The sequence below is a fragment of the Phoxinus phoxinus genome (genome assembly GCF_949152265.1).
Source record: "Phoxinus phoxinus genome assembly, chromosome: 1".
Classification (NCBI taxonomy): Eukaryota; Metazoa; Chordata; class Actinopteri; order Cypriniformes; family Leuciscidae; genus Phoxinus; species Phoxinus phoxinus.
Window position 1 is genome coordinate 6,875,901 of NC_136876.1, and position 10,450 is coordinate 6,886,350.

The 10,450-nt window shown below is 37.1% G+C and overlaps 1 protein-coding gene across 1 annotated transcript; it reads right to left on the bottom strand.

Moving 5' to 3' along the window:
* Nucleotides 1-726: 726 nt before the first annotated feature.
* LOC307004898 (sterile alpha motif domain-containing protein 3-like) lies at nucleotides 727-4,192 on the bottom strand. The gene is made up of 4 exons (XM_079624463.1): nucleotides 2,382-4,192; nucleotides 2,139-2,297; nucleotides 1,955-2,047; nucleotides 727-1,453 (listed from the first exon to the last, which is right to left on the bottom strand). Exons 1-4 carry the CDS (start codon nucleotides 3,381-3,383, stop codon nucleotides 1,142-1,144), a joined length of 1,566 nt encoding a protein of 521 aa, XP_079480589.1. The 5' UTR covers nucleotides 3,384-4,192; the 3' UTR covers nucleotides 727-1,141.
* Between the last annotated feature and the right edge of the window lie 6,258 nt (nucleotides 4,193-10,450).

The following is a 10,450-nucleotide window of genomic DNA, read 5'->3' on the forward strand; positions in this document are numbered from 1 at the left end:
CAACACTTTTTGTCAAATAACTGTATCTATGAGGCTTTTCAATCTGGGTTCAGGATTGCTTACACACTGTAAATTCGAATAAGTTCAGTTTATTTAAAAAAAGTTTGGAAACCGATTGCCTTATTTTTGCAAAGCAAACTTAAAGGGAAAACTGAAGTTAAGTTAATAATCAGCTAAAAGTAAAGAAAGCAAACTCTTCCCAAGTAAATTAAATAGTAAATATCAATTTAGTTTAATATCAATTCTAGTTAACATACTCTATAATATTTACTAATCTTACTTAAGATTTAATAGTAAGATTACTTGAGTAATTCCATTTAACTAACAGTGTTATAATGCGTTCTGCAAACATCTTAAATACTATTATTCCCAACGTGGGTTTAATCTGCCTTTTTAAGTTATGGAGACTCAAAAAAATGTGTGCAATCGGTTTCCACATTTTCTTCAAGTAAAGTGAACGTATTTTTAGTAGTTCAACTAGCATGGAATGCACTTAACACAAGTGTGAAATTCTCAACTGTTTATTTTTTCAACAGTAAATTTAAGAACATCGCAATACAAATATGCTTTAAAACATCAGTTTTCTTTTTAAACACTCTTTACCTCTTGGCTAGCAGCATTCTGCTGTCATGACATTTTCAAAAAATGCACTGTATGCTAATAAAACAGCAAAAAAAAAAAAAAAAGGCCTTTACAATACTGAAATACAGACCTTTTCTACCTTGAATAGGCTATTACCACACTGAAATACAAAATGTGATACCTTGCGTGAGGCTTTGGAAAGGTTTAAAACATTTAAGAACATCACATATGCTTTAAAACATCAGTTTTCTTTTTAAACACTTTACCGCTTGACAAGCAGCATTCTGCTGTCATGAAATTTTCAAAACATGCACTGTATGCAAACAAAACAGCATAAAATAGGCCTTACAAGCCTGAAATACAGACTTTTTCTGAATAGGCTTTTACAAAATTTAAATACAAACATCTCCTACCTTGACACAGCATGTGGCTTTGGAAAGGTATAAAAAACACAGTGGCCACTTGAAATTAGTGCAAATGAATATATGCTAAATATATGCCAATATGCTAACTTAAACACGGCAGCAGGCATCCAAGGCAGTAAGGAGACGAGTTTAGCTTACAAGCTGATTTTTAAGGGTTTGGGTTTGAGATTCTTCCCTCCCAAAGACAGAAATACCCGTTGAATGAAATCAAACGTGTTCCTCATTGTCTTTGGGTAGTCTAAATTTAGAGCATATATCAAAGCAAAAAGGAGACATACAGCATGTGGCAAATTTGGGACATCATCCACAACAATTGTTCCCTCCAGAACGATTGCCCTTAGTGCGTCCACGTTGAGGGCATTTGGATGTTTGGCAGGCATACCTTCAGGTAAAATTGTGAGCAGGCCAACATCTACTTCACTGAAGTCTGCATCTACATCCACATCCTAAGTAGAGAAGGAAAAATCAGAATTGTTTCACAAGAGACGTATAGTATCTAATGCAAAACTACAAAAAGTATACCCAGGATTCATATTTTTCCTAAAATGAGCAATACTCTCATGGAATAAAACAAAATGGCAATTTAAAGGGATGGTCCAGAGTAAAATCAACCTAGATTCACCCTTTGCACCATGACATAGAGCCAAACACCCCCCAGAAGCCTTTTTCCCCTTGGTTGAACATTATGAAAATTATAGCTTATTTAGTGATATCAGCCGTATGGCTTAGAGCAGGCGCTAATGGCTCCATGTATCTCGTAAATTACCCCGCTATTAATGCCCAGAACCACACTTCTACAACAGTACTAATAGGTTCTGTAAGTTTGTAAGTACATCAGTAGTTTATTCAAATGTGTTTGACTCGATGTCATGGTGCAAATTACGCTAGGTTGATCTAACTCCAGACCATCCCTTTAAGAAAGCAGAAACACCAATAACATTACTTACAAAGCACGTCCTGAAAAATTCCTCTGGGTCATCCCCCAAGAGGACTGGAAGTCCCTGAAGTACTGCGGTGCGAACAAATGTTACATCAGATGGCTATGAAAAAGTAGAGACAGGTAGACACGTTATCGGCCGAGGGTAACAATCATGCAGATTATGATTCAAAGATAGCATCATAAAATATTACCTTTGAATTAACTTGTTGCAAAATTTCATCAAGTATTCTTCCCTGGTTTCCTCCTTTTTTCCGGAAAATTTCAAACAAGCGTGTAGAGTGTGTGTCCAAAGCAGCGTAGAACTGAGATCTCAGATTTTTCCCAGATATGTGATTGAATTCTGCTAAGATCTAAGCACAAACATAGAGTGGTTGTTAACATTCAAACACACAATTAATAAAAAACTGTTTTTTGAAGAGGAAAAGAAAACAAACCTGGCTTTCCATGAAAAGTGCTGGCCACTTCTTCAAAATCTCACAGACAGGAGGTTCAGAGTGGATGATTTCTTTCCGTCTCAAAGCAAATGTGCTGTCCATCTTCTTGCCAATCAGGCTCATGTTTGGGGGCCTCTTTTTCATTTCTTCTACAACTTCTATTCTTGTGCATTCTTGACTTTCTTCATCTTCCCCATTCGGAAAGTTTGGCAAGAAATTTAATTCAAATCGCCTGGGTTTTTTAAAGCCTGACTTTGTTGCCATGGTTGCACCTCTCTTTTCCCCAACTGCAACATCACTACAGCCACATTTACGGAGTTTTGTTCTATAGTTTGCCATTTTAAATTTCAGGCTGTTTTTCCAGCCAGCTGAGCCTGTTGTGGAGCCCTGTTCAGTCAAACAGGGATGTGCTTTGATTAGAGCTGCAGAAACTTGGGCAAAATCTTCATCTCTTGGATACGCCTTAAAGGTGTACATAGCCCCAGCAAGTGCTTCCAGTATGTCATGTTTTATGTCTCTTCCAACATTAAGAGTTGTACCATCCTTCATAAAAGCAAGGTTTCCCTGACGGAGACGGTACTCAACATTAACTGATAATTTGGGTATTTCAAAATCCTCAGGCCATTCAAGCTGTCGTTCAGCAGACAACTGCTCTGATGTATCAGAACCTGAGAGAAGTACAGTGCTAGCTTGACTTGAGGAGGGAGATATTTGTTGAGGAATTATTTTCAGTGTTGCCCTCTCTGGCAAATCATTAATGTCACTGACATTACACAATGCATGATTAAAGTCAGGCTCTTCAAATTGGACATTGAATGTGTATGTGAGCTGCAGCTTCTCTTGCAACACTTGTTTCAAGGCATCAACATCAGCTGGTTTTTCAGGAACGGTTACTTTTCTGATGTCACCGTCGTGCACAATAACTCGGAGTATCATAGACATGGCTAAGTGAAATTCTAAAATGGAAGAAAAAGAAGAGCAGAAATAAAAATAACAAGCCATAATACAAAATAATGTAATTTAGCAGCAGATGTAATACTTCAATGTGACATAGAACTGGCCTCGAACATTATAAGCTGCCAAAGGGAAGGGGTCATTTAGTTCAGAAGGCAGAACAACTTGCAGTGAATGTAAGCTGCACAATTCATAAGAGCGCAAATGCTCAATGTTGTGATGAAATCAGTATGTGTGGGTGACACTTCACTCGCTTCCCTTTGAGGCCCCATCTCGAAAGAAGACCAGAAAAGGTCACAATAAGAAGACTACAGCCCAATATGTGACAACCAAAGTGGGAGAACTATCTGGGCTGTTAAGAGATATAACCATTTGAAATGTAATGTTGAATAAAGAAATTACTGTGTGGAAATGTAACCATTTGAAATGTAATGTTAAATGAAGAAATTACTATGAAGTTCTATAGCCCTTAGTCAGGTTGACTGCCATGGCCACGCTTACGAAAGACCGGATGCAAACCACAGCCTCGCCTGCTGCTGCTGCTAAAGACCAAGTGCTACTAACTAAAGCATCCTGCTTTTAACTAAAGCATCCTGTTTTTATTTGCTGAAGTACAGCCAAAAATGTACTATAAAAGAGGAAGGATCGGACGGACCCGTCGCTCATCCTTGCTCACAGAGATCTGGATCTCCAGCGTGCCAGATGCAAGAAGCCATTGAAGCCTAGCTAGTATCTATCTGTTAGTTAGTACTCTATTATAATCTGTAACAAGTATTCCTTTTTCATTTGATTCTTTTAATAAATATTGTTAAACATTTATTATAATCATCTGACTGGACCTTGGATTTTTGAGTACGGGTTTTTCTTCTTCTACCTGGATCAGGGAGATCCTGCCTGAAAAGAACTACAAGAAGGGTGAGCATTCTTATGATAAAAAGAATAATCACTATGAGATTTGATTGATCATTAAGCCTAGCCAAAGAGGCAGCGTATAACAGTGTGTATGTATTGAGATTATATATATATATGATTGTTGTATGGCGAACATAGGTTTAAGAGTACCATAAAATGTAGACTTATAATACAGAGGGGAAATCTATTATCTTTATAATAGAATACGAATCCGTATAGACTGATCACAAAACTCTTGAGGACACGACTATAAGTGGGCTTTATAGTTACCACGGGATTATCTATATATCCTGGATAGGATGTATAATAATTTGGAATGGTATTAATCTTGAGATCCATCGCAAAGTGAAGGGTCAAGAGCCCAACTAAAGCAAATGCTGATCTCCATCATGGTGACCTTAAACAAAACTGAATAAATCATCAACTTCTAAACCTCTGCTCATTCTAATAAGAACTTCTTATTAAATAAATAGGAAGTAGTAATAAAGTCAGACTGGATAATAATAGGTAAAGCTGGTAATGCTGTTTTTTTGAGTTAATCCTCTGCTGAGATATTCAGATTTATCATCTTTATTTCTCCAGTTGATTTCCTCTAAAGCTGTGGCTGAAGTCTGTTGTAGTTCTTGTGTTTATCTTTCCTTCAGTAATTCTGCTTGTTAACAGCAGGTCACTAATCGCTAATAGATAGATCACTAATGCTCAATCATCACTTAATTAATCACTAATTATACAAGTATTATTTTGGGATCTAGAAATGTTATATAACTCATTCAGTTTGAGTTCTGTGTCAGTCATTCAAGTTTCTGTAATATTTAGGTGCAGTGAAATCAATTTTATTTAGTACATATTACTGTTAGGTTTTACAGTGTAATACAAATACAGTTGGTGTTCATTGTTTGGGTCTCAGGTGCTTACTGCGTAGTGTTAGTTTTGACAACAGTCTGACACTCAGGCATTTGTAAGTCTGGCGGTGTGGGTATTCTCGTTCCCATGGCGTCATTTCGACGCAGCGCGAGTTCCCTCGAAAGGGAACGTCTCAGGTTACTACTGTAACCATAGTTCCCTGAGTAGGGAACGAGACGCTGCGTCGCCCTGCCATACTTCCTGCATCCCTGTGATCGACTTGCTTCGGCAATTTCGAAGCTAATGCCGGTTGCACCGGATGTGCTTTTATCTCTTCCTGGTCATAACGTCACCCGCCCGTGTCGTTCATTCATTCCATTGGACTAAGTTGACATAGATGCTTCAGACGCAGTCACGCTGGAAGCGTTCCCATGGCGTCATTTCGACGCAGCGTCTCGTTCCCTACTCAGGGAACTATGGTTACAGTCGTAACCTGAGACGTTTTTGCTTTTCCTTATAGCCAAAATAATTGCAAAAAGCAAAAATACACTGGTAATGGTACTCCAGGTTAACCACTTGTGTGGGGTTCGATTCCCCGCAGTGTACTTGCTTGTTATATTACCTACTACAAAATATATAAATTAATTTATTAATTAACATAATGATGAATAATCTTAAGATATTATATCGTGTGCTATGTGTTGTGAATACACCCATGTTAAACTCGCGCTGATCACCGGTGATCGGTTCTGCCCAGATTTTGCTCATCTCAAACAAGCCTTATATTTCACTGCGTCACATGATCATCTCAGAGATGAGACAGATGATGATGATGATGATGATGATGAAGATTAATCTCAGCTGAATCTGAATCTGTTTCAGTTAATAAACTTTTAGTAAACTACAGAACAGCGCGAGCGGGAAGCGGCGCACCCGCAGGCTTATACTCCGAGAACGGACACTGTGATATAAAACACACACACACACACACTCACACACACTCACACACACACACACACACTCTCACACACACACACACACACACTCACACACACACACACACACACACACACACTGCTTTACTGTAGTATAGGCCTATGAATACAGTAGGTCAAAGGTCAGATTACCTGTTTTGAGCAATGGATTCCTGGGACCCCCCACACACAACAATTGTGTAATTTACTGTATTCTAAATGATATTTTTTTGGTTGACATATGTTTATGGTTTTGTTGTATGCTACTGTAAACAACAGAAATGTTAAATATGTTCTGTTTCTGCATTGCATCAGGTTTCCAGTGTACGTGTTCTTCTCTCAGCAGATTACTGTCACTGTAGAACTGTACATTGAAGTGTAGATGAGCCTGTGAAAGACTGAAGAGCTTTAGATTTAGAACAACATTGTTTGCATGATATATCCAAAAATGTACTATTATGAAAGAAGGGTTTGCCATTGGAATGCAGTGTTACATTTTGAAGCAGATGTGAGGCATTTTACATTTTGTGTGTGCAGTTTTGGGAATTGTGTGTTGAGTTTTGAAAAAAGGGGACATAGTTTGAAAACTTGTGTAAGCCGTTGGAAAAAACTGTAACTTAAGCAATACTTTCAACTTAAGGTAGTCTAATATTTTTCTGACTAACAAATTACTGACACAGTAAAGGGTAGATTTAAATGAAAAACTAAATTTAAATAAAGAAAAACGAAATTTAAATAAAGAAAAACGAAATTTAAATAAAGAAAAAATACATTTTAATAAAGAAAAACGAAATTTAAATAAAGAAAAAAGAAATTTAAATAAAGAAAAACGAAATTTAAATAAAGAAAAAACGAAATTTAAATAAAGAAAAACGAAATTTAAATAAAGAAAAACGAAATTTAAATAAAGAAAAACGAAATTTAAATAAAGAAAAACGAAATTTAAATAAAGAAAAACGAAAACGAAATTTAAGAATAAACTCGAAACATTACGAGATTAAAGTCGAAACATTACGAGATTAAAGTCGAAACATTACGAGAATAAAGTCGAAACATTACGAGAATAAAGTCGAAACATTACGAGAATAAAGTCGAAACATTACGAGAATAAAGTCGAAACATTACGAGAATAAAGTCGAAACATTACGAGAATAAAGTCGAAACATTACGAGATTAAAGTCGAAACATTACGAGATTATAGTCGAAACATTACGAGATTAAAAGTCGAAACATTACGAGAATAAAGTCGAAACATTACGAGAATAAAGTCGAAACATTACGAGAATAAAGTCGAAACATTACGAGATTAAAGTCGAAACATTACGAGATTATAGTCGAAACATTACGAGATTAAAAGTCGAAACATTACGAGAAAAAAGTCGAAACATTACGAGAATAAAGTCGAAACATTACGAGATTAAAGTCGAAACATTACGAGATTATAGTCGAAACATTACGAGATTAAAAGTCGAAACATTACGAGAATAAAGTCGAAACATTACGAGAATAAAGTCGAAACATTACGAGATTAAAGTCGAAACATTACGAGAATAAAGTCGAAACATTACGAGAATAAAGTCGAAACATTACGAGAATTTATATCTCAATACTTAAGACACTTTCTCTTCATTCTTCTCACAGTTCTCCTGACCAGCGTCAGCTCGGCACAGTTCATCACACACACTCAATGCTCTAAAACTACAAGATCACTTCATACATGTCTCAGATCAACACACTCTTCCAGAACACTAGCACAGGCTGACAGCACACACACACACACACACACACACTCACACTCTCACACACACACACACACACACACACACACACACACACACACACACACTCACACACACACACACACACACACTCACACACACACACACACACACACACACACACACACACACACACACACACACACACACTCAGCTTTATACAGTGTGTTCTCTGTAAATGCTCTCTTTCCTCCACCTGTCTACCGTTCAGAGTTCACTGCAATATATGTTACTAATGAATCAGACATTTGCTTCAATACTTTATATATTTTATGTCTTTTTTTTTTTGTTGCACTGAGTAATTCCAAAGTACACACATGTCTACACACCAGCCACCGATACACACACAGGAATCAGCTGTGGTCGGTCCAATTGTGCTTATACCATTTAATTTTTAGATTCGAAATATATTTCATTGGAGATCAGGATTGAACGGTGAATCGGTGAGCGCCAGCAGGGCCCGGTTCTACGGGGGTGCTTGAGGGTGCTAAGCACCCTCAAACAAAAGTGAAAGCACCCTCAGATGAAATTATTAATAGCACACATGTAAACGAGATTTTGCCGACAATAGAAACACAGACGGATTCACACTCATACATACAGAAAATAAATCCATTAACACGATTTTTCAAATCAGAAATTATTTAATTATGCTTTCATGTTTAATGCATTTGATTGGTTGTGTCCTTTCGCGATCGTGATACGCATAGGCGAAGATGTCTCTTTAATTGCCCACTTTGCTTGCATGTGTGCGTCCCGCTCAGGAAATTAGTTTACGCTAACAAAATGAAACCTTATTATAAAGTGTTACCATTTTTTTTATAAAATGCCTAGCGTTTCTGCTGTTGGTTTGAAGCTTTAAAAGAATATTTAGTTGCTAGGCAGGCAATATGGAGCTAAACGAGTCTCAATAAAGATAAATGCACACACTACATTCACATATGCACACACAGGATTCATACATGCACACACATGATTCATAAATACACACACAGGATACACAAATGCGCACAAAATTCACAAATGCACACACACAATTTAAAAAGCACAGAAGATTCACAAATGCATACAAAATTCACAAATTCACACAAAATTTATAAATACACACACAATTCAGAAATGCAAACAAAATTTACAAATGCACTCAAGATTCAGAAATGCACAGGGCAAGATTCAGACGTGTATTTCTGATGCACACACAAATATATATTGATTTACAAACTGCTTGCGGTCTGTGAACTTCACTGCATTTGTGTGTGAATTTTGAGACTCCCTTGACTTGGCTCGACACACAAATGCCTTTTTTTAAACGGGGAATGATCAGCAACCAATCAGATATCTCCCTTGGTTTAGCCAATCACAAGAACGCACCCCGTGTGGGGGATTGTTTACTCATAAGCCAATCACATGAATGCGTTCACACAGCGCGATATGCATGTGGCGCGGGCGCGGTGGAGTTCTGTCTGTCAGTTGGTTGAGACATAGACATCATATAGATAGACGCCCTATGACGCCCTATGAGATAGACGCGGACGTGTTTCCTAGTGACAACCAATGGGCAGCGCGGCGCGAACAATCCTCACCAGCGCTGCACTGATCAAACAGCGCAGCGCAAACCATACATGCAAACAAATGTACAATAAAGAAACCCCAGCTTCCTTACAAAAAATTGGTTCTCTGCTGAAGTTTAGGAGTTTTTCCCTACAGAAGACAAAGAAGAAGAAAGACTAGATGAAATGCATACATTTCTTATGTTTATTATAGCTATTTAATAAAGAGTAGTGTTGTGCGTCGATACTTTGAAGAACTGCACATATATAGAGGCTACGGAAAGAGCTGTACAAAGCAGAAACTTCAATGACTTTCAATTTCGTAGTCGTCTTGAGGAGCACGCCAACCTTCTGGAAATTATATCGGACAGTTTACATGTTCAGGTAATGTATGTTAGTAAGTTTTGCATTCAGCCATCATTTGTAGACTTTAAGCTTTTTATGTCTGAATTCCATAATCATTTGTTAATTTTGAATAAAATGTTAAAACTAAAGATCAATTTTATGTTATTGATATTTTGTGATATTGATTTATAGGGTGAATTCAGTGTGATTTGGACACTTTTTGCTATTGAGATTAATTGGAAAAAGTGTCCCTCCCAATCAACCTGGTCGCCTATATATAGCCTAGTCTAAAACTGTATAATGTTTTAGAATGACCTTGACCTCATCACCACTATGATGTGGAAGTTAGAATTAAGATTATCATTTACTCACCCTTAATATAAGTTGTTCCAACCCTGTATGATTTTTTCTGCTGAACAGTGAACCCAGAAGATATTTCAAAGAAGAATGTCAGTTACTAAAAAATATATGGATCCCACTGACTTCCATATATAGCATAAAAAAAAAAAATATGGAAGTCAATGGGACCCATCAACTGACAGATTCCCCTGCACTGCACAGCAGATTTTTATTTACATGAACCTAAAGAAAAAGCCTTGAAAAATGAATAATTGCAAAACTGCTGTGTCAAACTTAAAATAAACATTACCTTGGCCGTCCCCTGGCATGTAAAATTGGTAGTGAAAATGGGGCGTTCACAGGAGGGTTAAAAA

Excerpts from the sequence above, each read along its gene's own strand:
- LOC307004898 (XM_079624463.1), bottom strand. The coding sequence starts at position 3,383 with ATGGCTTGTTATTTTTATTTCTGCTCTTCTTTTTCTTCCATTTTAGAA. Across the intron at positions 2,298-2,381 it reads CACTTTTCATGGAAAGCCAG|ATCTTAGCAGAATTCAATCA; the intron begins GTTTGTTTTCTT and ends GTTTGTGCTTAG. Across the intron at positions 1,454-1,954 it reads AATTTTTCAGGACGTGCTTT|GATGTGGATGTAGATGCAGA; the intron begins GTAAGTAATGTT and ends TTCTCTACTTAG.